The following is a 15,683-nucleotide window of genomic DNA, read 5'->3' as shown; positions in this document are numbered from 1 at the left end:
TAGCAATTGCAGACCAGGCTCATGGGTATTGTAGTATCTTCAGCCATCTGCCAAAAAGACAAAACCATTGAGGCTGGTGGTCATCTGGGAGACACCTGTTTATATGTTAAATAATACTGAAGATATTGTTTTCAGGAAATTTAAAATGGGAAAAACACTTCAGGAACTGACAGTCACTCCCACTGCTCAACTCTATGTTTTGGAAGGATACTAAAGCTTTCATGCTTTACTTCACTCCATACCAGCACATCCTTTCAGTGTGTCATTCATGTACGGCTTAAAAGGTATGCAACGTCTAATATGCGAAAACCTAAAACCCTGAAAGTTCTGTCTCTGTGTCTCTGCTTCTAACACTCTAACAACTTTATAAGGTAAACCTGACATATTAACAACTTTATAAGGTGATACTATGTCAAGTTTTGTGTTAACTGCTTGTTATGCCCCCCCCCCCCCCCCCAAAAATCAATTAGTGATGCTTTAAAGTGTTATGACTTGAGGCTGAGCTCATTAATCATGTCGCTAGTAAATCTAGACTAATTACAAATGAGCTTTCAGGTGTAATGTGTTTCAGCTCGTTGTTGTTAAATTGTCTTCATGACTCTTATTTTTTATTGGTTTATCAAGGCATATTCAAATTCAACATGCATTAAAAACAGTGAATATGCTCTAATATCAACTCTCTGTGAACCAAATGATTGTTGCTTTACATCATACTCATATTCCTTTAATCTCTCTCTATTTCTTCATTCCCTTTAAGACTTTTTATTGTACATTTTCCATTTTTCTCCTCCTATATTTTCTCTCTCTATCTCTGTCTTGTTTCTGTTTCTGGGGAGCACTGGTGTCCCTGATTATTCCCTCTTTTTCTGTACCTCAATCATATTGATTGTGTAAGTGGAGAGTGGTTTGGTGGGTGAGGGGAAAATAAAGAGAGACTGGGAAACAAGAAGAGAGAAGGAAGAAGAGGAAGTGAGGGAGGGAAAAGCAGTACACTGCTGGGAGGCTTCTCTGTTTTTTTTTTTTTTTTCCTGAGAGATAGAGAGAGAGGTGTGAGAAAGCGAGGCAGTGGAGAAGACAATGCAAGAGCAGTGGAAATCTCTTTGTTACCAGAGCTGTTTGATATGTTCAGTGGCTCCTGAAGACACAGTAGGAAGTCAAGGAGGAGGCAGAATTAAAGCATTTGATGTGAGAGCTGGAAGGAAAGTGATGTGCTGTTGTTTACAGCCCAATATGAAACCATCAGTGGAGTCCAGTTTTCACCTAAAGCACAGTCTTTGGATCATGACCTGACACAGTAGAACACAGTAGAGCTACAGTAGCTTTATCTAAGGTGTTGTCTCAAAGGTTCTGTATGTAGGAATCAGAAATTCCTTCTCATTAGTGACACCTCTGTCTGGCCCAGGTCCTTCACATAGAAATCAGTCCACAGGGTGTTACAGACAACCAAGAAAGTTGTGGAAGGTCTCGTTTTTTACATTACGTTACTACCCATTCACTCAATGGCAATAAAAAATGATTAATACATTTGAAAAATTGCTTCACAGTTATACATATAGAACCTTTCAAATCTTGAATCACCATGTACAATACTGTCCAACCTTAAAGCCTGAAACACCTTTGACCTAATACAAAAACAATATTTACTTCAATTTCCATTTTATTGGTGATTTTAATTACAGGCTGACCAATACTGGAGTTAAAAGATTCAAATAACAAAGGTTACAATAGTGTAACCCTAGTTCTATAAGCAGAGGCGGAGCCCTCTACTGGACTCTATGGGTAATACTCTCTCACATGCATGCAGTCGCCCACTGAAATTTGCATGTACGTAGCCAGCCAATCAGGATGCACCTACCGATTATGTGAGTCTCACACAATATATAAAGCAGCGTCTCACTGCCTATTACTATCCAGAAATCACTTCAGTGGAAGGCGTAGGAGCAGCAGGGTGCTTATAGAACTAGGATTACAATATCGTAACCTTTTTTCTATCTCACAGTTGAGCCCGATGAATGTTTGCCCTGCTGCAACATGTCATTAGACTGCCTCACTGAGCCCGACCGGCTACAGGTTAGTCACCGTGGCCATCCTACTACTTTATAATCCCAGCCACTTAAGCAGAGCAGTAGGGGGCCCAACCCAGCCCAGTAACATGAACATGAACTGGGTGAAACCATGGCCTAACCTTGCAGGGGTCACAGGTTAGGGGGTGTCAAGTGTCCCATAGCTGACACTCATACCACCCTTTACACAAGTCCTGAGTCGCACCTCAAGCACAGACCTTGAAAAGGAGCCTGTCATGTCCAAGAGATAGAACCTTATGAACGGACAAGGTGTAGACCAGGGCGCTGCAAAGCATATGTCCTCGACACCCACTGAATAAGGTCATAGACACTGCTACACCACATGTGGAATGCGCTTGGACCTAACCCGCCTACCTGTAAGCTTGGGAGATGCACTCACACAGCCAACTAACTATGCTTCTTGGATGGGGCTTTTCTGGCCACTCCCTCTCCATAGCACATGAACATCTGTTCAGTGTGCCGAAACGGGGCCGTGCGTTCAACATTACATGCCAACGCACATACTGGGCACAAGAAGTGCAGGTTTGCCCTAGCGTTCCCATGGGGTGGAGGACCCCAGTGGAACGACTGGATGGCCCACTCTCATGAGTCCCAATGCCTGCATGACAGTCAAAGCTGTCACTGCCACTCCCTGCTGCAGGGCCGTCCATCAGTGGAGGCTGGTCCATAGAGGCAGAGGAGGTTGATCATCCTCTATTTTTTGAGAGGCAAGAGGGAGATCAAAATATAAAAAAAGAATATTTGGTTGAAATAAACCATTACCAAATCTCAGTATTATTTATAGAATATTTTTTCTCTCTTCTTTGGAAAAAATCCAGTATTGAAATTCTGGTTAAAATGTTTCAACAGCGATACCTGCAGGGCAAGGGGGGGAGACATGGCGTTAATCCAATGATAGTTTCCAGATCTCATCTTCAAATCTCTCCACTGTAAGGCAGAGTAGCAACAGTAGATAACGAGCAGTAGATAGCTCCTTGCATTAGCCAACACAACAGTTAGCTTGTTGTAGCAGCTCCGAAGGACTCTTTATACATCCACGGAAGGACTGTTAAGGACTGTTGTTAAGCTAACGGGAGAATGGATTTGGATTGTGCGGTGCAGCAACCAGGAGAGTTAGCTTGTTTGTTTAACCTAAACAGCAGGCAGAATGTCTGCTACACCAGTAGGTAGTATGAGATCATCCCTGCCTCAATAGGTGGCCCTAAATCTCATTTACTAGTATGATATCACCTGAGAGTTAGATCACCAGGGAGAATGGTAGGGTATTGTGCACAGATAGCTTACTCTTCTACCTGGAATGTTATTCTTCTCAGTATGGAAAGCATCAGAAACTACTGATTTAACAGCTGATTTAAACAATAACAAGACTAAGGAAATTGCTTGGTGAGTTAGCTTCTAAAGGGGAAATACCACACATTTTCATGAGTCAAATACTAATAAAAATACTAATACTAATTTTTTCTATCATTTGGCTCTGTCAGCCTTTTTAGCCTTTCTGCTAAAGTTCACACATCAGTTGTCTGGCTACTATTATTACTGGAGCTTTTACTACTGCAAACATTATTTCCAATTACAAATATTACTCTGAAGATGCTTTTTACACAGCAGATGCTATTCCTACAACCACTACTACTCCTGCTGCTGCATATTGTGTGCGTGTGTGTGTGTGTGTGTGTGTGTGTGTGTGTGTGTGTGTTGCTTCATATTCTAGTATGAGCTCATTCTTAAAGAGTTCTATGTTAGCATGCAGCAGATGTGGGTGATGGACTTCTGAGTGTGTGATGACATCATCCTATAAAGAGGATATCAGTCCACTAATCCTGCTTTATACACAGCCATGCTCAAAGATATGCATACATTTCTACACACACACACACACACACACTCTGCCTCTCTGTCTCTCTCTCTCTCTCATACACATACACACACACACACGTGCACAGAGACTAAACTCTGCTACTACCAAACATGGATGACATCATTCTTGATGACATCACCCCCACTCTCACATGCACACTCCCCGTCTGTACCTTGTACTTAGCCCCATCTCTTGTTGTCTCATCCCTCCACCATGCTTTTCCTTCCTTTCATCAGTGCCACACACACAATTTACTCTCTCTCCACTCTGTCAAATGTCCTCAATTACACCAGCCATTTCACTATAATAGGAATGTTTCAATGATGAAAAGGTTTACTAGTCATCTGTAAAATCCAGAGGGACAGGTGGACAGGGAATAACCACATTTCCACACTGCTTGAAATTCCTTGTGCAGAGAGGATATATATGTGCAATGCTGCAGACCATACACACAAAAGAACACACAAAACATGCCTATAATATAATATTTATTCATTTTAGAGCAAGCAAAATAAAGACAAACAAATTTTAGTGTTCATATTTTCATAATGACTATGAATCGCTCTAATAAATCTTGATGCAGCATTGGGGAAATTGACAACGATGCTATCTGAACAAAGCAGAAGTTAAGCTCATTAAAAAATCATTTGTGCCATATTTTAGTGCAAACATTTCAAACTATTGCCATTTGCTACAGTATAGCAGTGCCTTGGCAAAATTACCATATTTCTCACACCCTCTCTGTTGTATTCTGTAAAAACAGTGTTATACATCAGGTTTTGACTGATTTGGGTTCTGTATTGTGTTGAGATTCAGCAGCCTTAAATATTACAATTTTCCTACTCCTTTATTTCAAAGTAAATAAATATTCTGAAATCAAATGTCTTATCCAAGGGCAATATGGATGTGAAATAATAGTAACAAATAGGGCTGTGAATCAAAATTCAGTACTTTTTAGTTACCAGTGAGAATGTTTTGGTATTGAAAATTATCAACAAATTATCAAATTTGTCAACTTGTCATCTATCAGGTTGACATTAATTCTTTATCTTGTTTCCATATTTTTTGACCAGATATGTTTTTTTTTATCATAGTATTTGGTAATTATTAAATATTTTTTCAGGCAAGATTCTTGTTTGGTCATGACTTTGAGAAGTTTGTTCTATTTTGTTCAGTAGAAAAAAGGGGAATTTTGTAAAAGTCTGTACAAAAACTCAGCTATCTTATGGGCTGTGCTATGATACGATTTCAAAACCCCGCCCTGCTAGCGAACTGGTCTAACCTTAATTTTCAAACTTCCATCTTTGTGTATGATGCACTCAGTCCGACTCCTTTTTCTGTGTAAATAATCTTTCTGTCTGTCTGTCTGTCTGTCTGTCGGTCTGTCGGTCTGTCTGGCCAGCCTGGTTACATGGGGACCCCAGAAAGGTGCTGCATCCAACAGACAGCTATGGCCAGTTCTGTGGTCAGAAGGGAACTTCCAATGCGTGAGTCATTATCAGTTCACTCTATACATCAGATCCCTTCACGCTCTGCAGGTAACGTCTCTATAGTGTTCTGCTGAAAGAGGTTTTAAAAGCTTTCTATCGAAGATCCTAATTATAAATACTTGGCAGAAATATGGAAAATGTATCAATTTGATCATTTTCATGGCAATTAGAATAGAATAGAATAAAAGAAAATGTAATATATCTGAATTGTCAACAAAAGTGGAAAATTGTCTTTGGTTCATCATTAAAACATCAACACACACACACACACACACACACACACACACACACACACACACACACACACACAAGCACATAAGAACAACACTGACAGTATGAATACTCCAAATAAAAAAATACATGACACACATTTTAAGAAAAGCACCTTCAGAAAAGTTTGTTCATGGGATGATTGACTTTTTCTATACATTCTTTGAAGCCAGATGTGTCTATAGCTCCTACCAGAGTTTAGCTTCTCAGATCTCTCTGTGATACACAGAACCTTCCTCCTCACCTTACTCCTCCTCACCCTCCAGACACCTCCCACCTCCTGGCTTAGTTTACCCTGATCAGTTTACAGATCATCTTGCTTCCATTATTTACTGTTCAAGTTACCATGTAGTGATACTGTACAACACTTTCAATGACAGATTTATAGACTACCTGTAAAATTTGCTGGCTTACACCAAAACTACTAAGTCATTTCATATAAATAAGTTACATATATTTCTTGAAAACATCATCCACCTTTGATATTGAGTATATACTGAGGGTTGTAAAGTTGTGTACCAACATTTGGCAGTTTTTATGCTTGTACTGCTCAGGATGATTGTCTCAACAACTGTCTCTTGAATTGCTGAATCTGGTGCATTTCATTCTTCATATGACTGTTCCAAATAGAAACATCAAACTGATGCAGTCATGGGTGTGAATAAAACCATGTAGTCCACCCGGCTGCAGGAGAGTGATGTGAGTGTGTTAGTGCACAGAGGACGCTGTGTGTTGTGTGACTGAGCCAGACAGACACACACAGACTCCTTAAAAGTCAAGAACTAACACATTGTATTGTTCATGGATGCACTGCCATCTAGTGGTTATTCTTTGTTGCTACATGCTTAAGAGTTTTGTTCTGTCTTGAAGATATGAATATTATAGACACAATGAGGAACAGATGAGCAAACTGATGTTAAGAAGACATTTGTCCACTTTTAAAAGCTAGATTTACCTCAAACCTTTTGTCCTCATATCAGGTTACTCAGTTTACTCAGTACATACTGTCTTTACAGGATACCTGAGGTCACTGCAGGCCCATATACTGTATGTTTGAAAGAATTTGAGAGGACTCTGGCAGTTCCTTACAAAAGCAATAATGTTCTTTGGTGTTGTATCTGTCGTATATCTAAAATATACTGTTATATGCATAGCATGTGCTATGCATACACCTACAGTCTATTTTGATTGTAATGTAACGAAGTAATGTGCCATTTATATAAACATCCACATTAAACTGCAGATTTAGGCTAGATCCCTTAGAATGAAAAAAGAGCAAGGGCTTCTTTGCTGAGCTGGTCATATTCCAATTTCCACACTAACAGTAATCTTAGTTTAGCCTCACATTACATTGCCATTTAAACTCTTAAAGGCCCTGCACACCTCCACAAGTGTTTTCATTCTGCTTAGGTTGAAGATGAGCTGAGCTATGCTGAAATTACGTGAGGTCACCACACACCATGTACAAATAAGAATGATAAAGGTGTATTGTGTCCCGCCTTAACAGGTGCGACAAAGGTATCAGGAGAGAGGAGATAGCAGTCAAACAGTCTTGAAAAGAGGTCTAATCAGCCCAAATAATTCAAATCATCTGTGTGGGTTCAAGAGGATGCAGGGTTTAAAACTTTGACCTTTCCTTCAATGACTTAAGTTTACTGTAAGGCAGTATTACAAATACTGTGCATTCCAATAATTCCATGAAGACATACTGTATGAGTCTTACACTTAGTGAAATATTTGTGTTTTCTGGGGCTGAACCATTTCATTAGAGGAAAATATTGCTGTCCAAAAGTCTTTTCCTGTCCAAAAAGGATTTTTTTTTAGAATATTTTAAGGGCTTCAATATGACTTAAAATTAAATTCTGAGGATTTGAACAGTGAATAGCTGAGATGGTGTTTGTAAGATTTAAGAGGATTTAAGTACAGGTCACAACAAGGACCACAAACCAAATTGGCAATCAGTTAGCTGTGGTTATATGTACATATTAGGGATGTGCAGAGAGCTCAGTATTTGTATTTGTATCTGTATTTGTTGAGGCAGCAGAATTATTTGTATTTGTATTTGTATTCGAACAAAAGTGGAAAGAGGCTTAAAAATCCTGTTTTTGTTTCCATTACGCTTTTCATTTTAGAAAATTAAAGTGTTACAATAAGTGTTCATGAATAAAGGAGGAAGGAGAAGGAGGTCCCCACACCAGATCTTGAACTGGAGTCTCCCAGATCATAAACAACTGTGCTGACTACTGAGCTAAAACTTAACTCATCGCCTCATTGCAGACAGAGCTCTACCTATTTATACACCCATAACACAGAGACAGCACAGCATAAAACATGTAGGGAGGAACTTCAAAGGCAATTCTTGCTTTGCTATTTTCATTTATTGCCTATTTCTTACAACCTAACTTTGTGGAAAGGAAAAGGGGAACAACAGGTTATGAAGAGACCCTTGGGGCACTTTGCATGGTCAGTAGCTCAGCTTTATCTCTGAGAAACACCCTCAACTCCAGGAGTGATGTCCAAATAAGGAAATATGCGTCATGCAGCAGGTGGATGTGACTCCCCTCAATGAGACCTGCTGATAGATGTAAGAGCGGAAAAGAGGAGAGAGACTGAGATATTGATGTAACCGACCTGCAAAAACAAATAATTTTTTTTGTATGAAACAAATATTCGTAAAAAAAACCACTATTTGTGCTTTGCTGAATAATGTATTTGAACTCGGGCGCACCCCTAGTAAATATACCCTGATTTAACTTGTCTTTATGTTGTTGCAGGAAGAAACCCATCCTGTTCTATTTCAACATCTTGAAATGTGCCAACCCTGCTATACTCATCAACCTACAGTGCCCCACAACTCAGGTAATGTACTAATAATGATAATGATGATCTGCTGTTGTCATGGTCACATCTGCCACGACTTCAAGTCATGTCAGATTTTATCATTTTTTTCTTAATTTCAAACACTGCTGTAGATTTTTTGCAAGGATGTATGTAATGAATCACATTAACATAAATGGTATACATTGTCTAGTATTTCTGAACTTAAGCATAATATAATAACATTTCTATTATTGTAAGGACATTTTAAAGTCTTTATTAACATACAGTATTTGTCAACAACTTATATTATTACAAGTGTGTTTTACTATATTGTCATTCATTATCTGTTTATACACAAGTCTCCACTTATGGGTGCCCACAGGAGGGATTAGTTCTAATACATTAATAAACACATATAGCTGCTTACAACTACATTATAGTGTGTTATAAACCATTTGTTAAATGTTTATATACTGATTATAAATGCTAAATATGGGGACTTAAAGTCAAGTGTTACCAGAATAAGTTGTGGTAGCACCAGACATGAAATCTGCCTCACAAACAGTAATAAATATCTTCTCTAAATTAATTAACAAATGTTCTGTCTGTGTCATATTTCTTCCAGATGTGCGTGTCAAAGTGCCCAGACAAGTTTGCCACCTACACTGAGATGCAGCTGCAGCACAAACTCAGCAAGAGTTACTGGGAATATTACAGACAGTTCTGTAAGCCTGGCTTTAATAACCCTGACAAGGTACCAATACTGATACATGAATTATATTTATTATTTAGAGACATGTACAAACTTGGCAGAAGTTAGTGGGAGAACTTTGATAAAATGGGGTTTAACTAAACCAGTCAGATCCAGTGTATAGTGCAAAATTACAATGCAGTTCAACTGTTCTTGCAAAAACTGCTGGACAGTCTCATCTGGGTTGGATTATCCTGGAAATAAGCCTGAATCTCCATTTTCAGTGTAGGAACCAACATAAATATCCTTGTTTGGGAGTCCATGTCTCTTTGAAGACTCTTGGTCTTCACAAATCCAGACACATACACTAACATGTTATTATTCGTATTGCTCTTACCTTCCTGTTTCTCCTCATCTTCCTCTAGCCAGTATCTCAGGTTCTACGAGACGAGGACTGTCCCTCTATGATTGTACCAAGTAGACCATGTAAGAGACACCTTACTCCCATGCACTCTCACACATGACTCCAAAATCACTGCTATCGTACGGTAAAATTTCCTTCTTTTGATATTGTTAAAGATCCTCTCCAGACATGTTTTAGGATGTATATAAAATAGAAAATACTCTGCTTTGAATAATAATTGGTGAGTGACATTTCTAAAGTTTTCCTGTTGGACACAAGATGTCTCCTACTTTACTGTAAAGTTTTAATTATATTGCATTTTATATGCTTTATCATAGAAATGTGTGTGTGTGTGTGTATGTGTGTGTGTCAGTTCTTCAGAGATGTCTACCAGACTTCATCACTCTGAATGGGACGGTGACTGTGGCGAACAGGACGAGGTTTAAAGATGCTCTGGAAATGGCACGCAGTGTTACTGAACTCCAAGACGCTGCCAAGTACTGCCACTTGTGTTTTTACCTCCTTTATGTCTTGATTTCTTTCTGTCGTCGTCTGTGCTCACATGTGTTGATATCTTTTGCTCAGCATTTACTACAGTGATTTTAGCAAAACCACATGTGTTTCAGTCATTAGGATTTGAAAGACTGGTATACTTGTTGTCTCATGTGGCATTGGAAAATACAAGATACAAGATTACACCTAAAATAATCTTTGTGATTTGATAAATGTGCATAGATCTGTGTGGACATTTTCTACAATAACAAATTCCACTATATAGGAACACAAGTATGGATTCCATTAATGGAACCAGTTTGACTAGGTCATTGTCTTCTGTCTGCATCTTATCTCTCTGTTCTTTCTGATTTCTGTTAAAATTCCACATTTGTGTGCATGTAAAAACTTAATTTCTTGCATCCCTGCAGAGGTATAACAGGACTCGTGGACACTAAGGAGCTGGGCATGAAGATAGTGGAAGATTATGCCAAGTCATGGGCATGGATACTCATGTAAGTACACAGACACACACACTTCATCTCAGTTTTGATAGAAATGGTTTGATAGAAAACTATTAAGAAATAAAAAGAAACTTATATAAAATAGTAAAACTATGCATATCATATATGATCTTTTTCAAGAAGTTTACTACCTGTTCATTACTTTTTCTCAGTAACATCCACAGTACATTTACTTGATGAATTATTACTTGATCCTTCATTAAAGTTGAATGTTTCACCCATTACACAGTTCTGTTAAATGAGTTGACGTTTAAATGGATTTCTGCTGCGTTCAAAGTGAAACTATGTAACTTTAAAAGAACATAACCTTACAAAAAATGAATTCATTAGCAATAAAATGAATACTCAGTTACTACATTCAGGGGTTTGCTGCTACAGTCTTACTTAGTCTGGTATCTTATGGTGGCTAGAGAGATACTACTTTGTAACTTGCATTACTTAGTCAGTTTGCTCTTAACTCTTCTGTTTTTCTACTGTTTTGGCATTTACCATTATCCTACATTTATAATTTCTTGCCAAAGTGAAAGTTACATAGGCTTTCAGTCCAGATTGATGAATAATATGTTATAGCAAACACTTGTTGAGCAGCTACTTTGTCAGAAATTGAGCAGAAGAGTAGCTGGTGTATCTGTTTACAAATCAGTCAAACAAACTCATGTTGTTTTAATAAAGACGTCAGTCATACAACCTCGATCTGATTTCATGCTGCACATGGCATGAGTAGTTTTCCATACAACAACAACTTTTCATCTTGTTCCATTACTCCCTACAATATTTAAAACGGATCCACTGACAAAAAATGCCAAAGACGGATGTTGTTTTGTTTTGAAATCGAATTTTCATGACTGATTCAATCAGTCAGGCCTGATCTCTGTGACAAATACATTGTGTTTCCTGTGACTGCTTCACAATTAAAGCCACCCTGTGTTTCATCAGTTCAATGCTTTTAATGTGAAGCGATAGCAGCAGGAAATGTTGTGTTAGCATTAGCAGTATCTTAATCCAGCTCTGATACAGCTGGAGGGCAGAGACCAGTGTACAGTGAGGCTGATGTCGATGACATCAAATTACAAATAATAACAGCATCATTTCCTGTCAATCACTCATACGTGTGAAGGCAATCTGAATCAATGTGGAAATGGTAGACTCCGCCACTAACATTAAAAAACTTGCATAGAGAGATAACTGCAGAATGTAAATACATTGAATGGCTATTGCTGAATGACCATACAAAGATTATGACTTTAAAGTGCATGATGTTTTTTATTCTTCTTTTTGCATACTTACAAAAAGAAGGACAAAAACACCATAACAAACCTGAAGACATGTAGTCTTGAGAGAACAGTGTGTGAGATGGAGCATGGAGTTGTTGAAAGTTTCAAAATGGGAACAAATGTGAGATGATAAGGGGGAAGCTTATATTTTAACATTATGTTTGGTACTCTCCCTTTGCGTGTTTGTGCATGTGTTACAGAGGTCTGCTGATATCACTGGCTGTTAGTCTGGTCTTCATCCTGCTGCTGAGATTCACAGCTGGGCTGCTGCTGTGGGTTACCATCATCTCTGTCATACTGCTGCTGGCATATGGTGTGTAATCATTCAGGGTCTTAGATTGTTTAAAAGGGTTTTCTACCTGAATGTCAGTCTGCTGCTGCTGTTGCTGCTGCAGTCCTGCTGTCAGTCCGGTGACAGCAGAGATCTGGTTTGAAGTGAGGTACTCTTGAACTTGTACTTAACTATGTCATTAGGTGTTCAAAGAAACTCTGGTAGTATGAGTGAAAAAGTTCCTTATTAGCATTCTCATTGAATGTGTGTGTGTGTGTGTGTGTGTGTGTGTGTGTGTGTGTGTGTGTGTGTGTGCGCGCACGTGCATGTGTGTGTGTTTTTGCAGGTATGTGGTACTGCTCCATGGAGTTGTCCCAGCTCAAACACAGACCAGGCTCTGATGTAGCCATTGTAGAAGTGGGCCTGCAGAGTGACCTGCAGGTCTATCTACAGCTCAGACAAACATGGATCATTTTATGTAAGTCTGCTTGTTTCACAGGGAATCAATTAATCATTATAGTTCAGACAATTATTCTTATTTCTCAATATTTAGTGCCAGTGTTCTTAAATTTAGATCCAGATGGCTTTTCAAAGGTCCTGATGAGTAACTTGACAGTAAGCTAGTGCTTTGCTGCCTTCTCTGGTCTGTTTCATCTCTGATCACACTCTGAATCACTGTTGGGTATGGTCAGAGGTGTGCTCTGTTGTACCTGTAGCCACACCCTGCAGTGATGTCACAGGGTCTTTGAGTACACTGAGCTACTCTAGTGGAGTCCAAAAATAAAGAATTATAGCTGAAATGAGCATTATAGGTCCTCTTTAAAAAGTTTTGTTTAAGCTTGAAAGTTAAGAATTGCAAAAACTTCCAGTCTCTAAGTTAAGACTTTCAAGAAGCTTCTTCTTCCTTTAAAATACTTCATAGGACCGTGTGTGTTCTCTCACAGGTGCACAGTGCTGCACAGACTTCCAATCAGTCTGGGAATTAAGCAACACATTTGAACAAACCACAGCAGAATCACCTGAGACTGTTACAGACTCAACTACTGCAATCATTCATCATTCAATCAATCATTCATACCCTCCTCACATTTAAAGTTCAAACAGGATGTTGGAGTGGGATGTAAAGGTGCCCTGTGGAGAGTATCTTCTAAACAGACACAGTTCTGTTAACATGCAGTGCTTCTCACCAAAACACATTGTGTATTTTTGATGTGTAACAAACAAATGTTGAATTTCCTTCAACATTTTGTTCCCCATAAAACTTTTCCAGATGAGTCATCTGAAACCTTCATTTGTTTAAATCCATTGCTTGCTATCTGCCTTCTTCATTATTTAAATTAAGTTTTTATTGGTGACAAACAAATTTGAACAATGAACAATGGCTTTGATTTCATGAGCATACTCTCTTCCATGCAAATCCACATTTAGGCATTCAGGATGGTTAATAAATCACCAAATTATATGATTTTGTATTAATTAACTAATCCATCTTAAATCTGTGAAACTCAGTGTTTTATGATGCATCAAGTGAGAGAATCCATCCATCCTTGCTGGATTACTTTACAAGGGAGCTGTGGTGGTGAGAGTGAAACTGTATTATAAATACATTGATAGGAGTGAGTTTCTTCACCCCAATGAATTGAAGGGAAATCTGGGGGTCTGTTGGGTGATATAACAGAATGTAGAGCAATGGCATAAATGTAACAAAGGAAACTTCACTACCCAGAGCACATAAACTGTATATGGGACCACACCTTAAAAGAGTCTGTTGTTGCTTTGTGATTCTCAGTGGTGTCTCTTGGAGTGACAGAAGCCTCCATCTTGCTGATGTTGATCTTCTTGAGGAGAAGGGTCCGGGTGGCCATCGCATTGCTCAGGGAGGCCAGCAAGTATGAACTCTAAAGAGAGTAAAATTCCCAGACAGACATTCAAACAGAAAGTTTAAAAGTCCTTCAAATTATGATATTCCTTGAATAATTGCACAAGTTGTTGTTTCCAGGTCTATATGGTTTCTCTCTCGTTGCAGAGCCATCGGTCACATCATGTCCACTCTCTTCTACCCAGTCATCACATTTCTCTTGCTGACTGTTTGTATCTCCTACTGGACTGTCACTTCTGTGTATCCTTCAGAGGGCTCAACAGTGACAACAGGAAGAACAGAAAGAGAAATACATTTACATTTTATATGAACTATGAACAGAGACATTCATTTGTCAAAGTCATGTTCATTGTAAAATATCTGTTTGTGAGGCCCTGCAGTATCCAGAGAATAGAAAATTGATTTTCTTTTCTTTAACTAGCACTTAAACCAGTTATCTAGCATCCTCAGGTGAAGCTGTCTACAAAGTGATGTCTCCTGATGTGAGCTGTCCCTATGCCAACAGTACTTGCAACCCGGAGGTACAGTATATCATTTTCATTTCTTTATTTCTCTTAATTTTTAATATCAAGTAAAACTTAATTAATTTAAAATTAATTTAGTTTGAGTATACTGACTGAGGTTTAGGGCTATTTCTGAGGAGAACAGTCACACTGCATTTGTAAATATTTGCTAAAGGCTGCAGCAGTTTTGCAGTGATGTAATGAGAGAAACGCAGCTAAAAATAGTGTTTTTCAGCTCATGCAATTTGTATTTTAGATGCATTTCCATCCTCAGTCGTAGTAAATACAATTGAGCAACATTTGGTGTCATAAACTTTAACGTTTCTGATGGTAAATTGCTGTATATTTTGGGTAAATATCATATAACAAAGGCATCTATCCATGATTATATATTCATGAATATAATATTCATAGATGTCCAAACTTGAGTCCACTCCTGCAGTGTCCGCTAAACAGCATTAAATGAGTTCACCATAGAGAGACAGCTGGACACAGACAGAGCGCATTAGTCTGTACCAAGTGTCACCCAAACATGTCTGAAGGCAAAAGTGTGTTCAGAACAGCCACACACCTGAACAATCACTGTGTAATCGTGACTGTTTCAGAAAGATATGCATATTGGTTGTGCGCAGCCTGGTGTTGGAAACGTGTGGTGGTTTCAGCTGCTGTCAGAAGATCTGACAGGCAATTTGTTTGAAACATACTGACCCCTTAATACTTTTTTTTAACACTTATGGACAGAATACACATTGACACATACACGTTGTCGAATAAACAAATTCTTAGTTGAGTAATAGTTATAGAATTTCTTCAACCAATCAATTAGCTGATTTAATAAAAAAATCAGCCAGTTATTTAAATAATGAAGTGCTAATTGTCTATCCACAGATGAATGTGATCAGATGGAAGAATCTGTTCAGATGTACTGATTATTACAGACTAAATCATATTTCAGAGTATTCTTGTGATGCCAGAGATGTGACTCACTCTTTGTGACCAACAATTCATCCTTCATTAGAAGAATATGATTGCATTGGTTAAAATGTTCCCAGTAGTGCTCTATCACCTCTTTACGAGAGCTTTTGTTTCACCTCTGGTACTTTTCACATTGTTGTTTTATTTGC

General features: G+C 38.5%; 1 protein-coding gene across 2 annotated transcripts in view; it reads left to right on the top strand.

Moving 5' to 3' along the window:
* Positions 1–15,683, top strand: part of LOC137193582 (choline transporter-like protein 5-A) — a 54,089-nt gene that overhangs the window by 32,415 nt on the left and 5,991 nt on the right. For both annotated transcript variants that reach the window (XM_067604808.1, XM_067604809.1), the window contains exons 4-14: positions 5,345–5,429; positions 8,477–8,561; positions 9,148–9,276; positions 9,639–9,699; positions 9,990–10,113; positions 10,540–10,623; positions 12,107–12,219; positions 12,524–12,655; positions 13,967–14,066; positions 14,204–14,296; positions 14,490–14,577. In XM_067604808.1, the coding sequence (XP_067460909.1) occupies positions 5,345–5,429; positions 8,477–8,561; positions 9,148–9,276; positions 9,639–9,699; positions 9,990–10,113; positions 10,540–10,623; positions 12,107–12,219; positions 12,524–12,655; positions 13,967–14,066; positions 14,204–14,296; positions 14,490–14,577 (1,094 nt within the window). The remainder of the gene's footprint in view (positions 1–5,344; positions 5,430–8,476; positions 8,562–9,147; positions 9,277–9,638; positions 9,700–9,989; positions 10,114–10,539; positions 10,624–12,106; positions 12,220–12,523; positions 12,656–13,966; positions 14,067–14,203; positions 14,297–14,489; positions 14,578–15,683) is intronic.

The sequence above is a fragment of the Thunnus thynnus genome, chromosome 12 (assembly GCF_963924715.1).
Source record: "Thunnus thynnus chromosome 12, fThuThy2.1, whole genome shotgun sequence".
In the NCBI taxonomy this organism is placed as follows: Eukaryota; Metazoa; Chordata; class Actinopteri; order Scombriformes; family Scombridae; genus Thunnus; species Thunnus thynnus.
The sequence above is the reverse complement of the archived record's forward strand: the minus strand, read 5'-3'. Positions and strand labels throughout refer to the sequence as shown.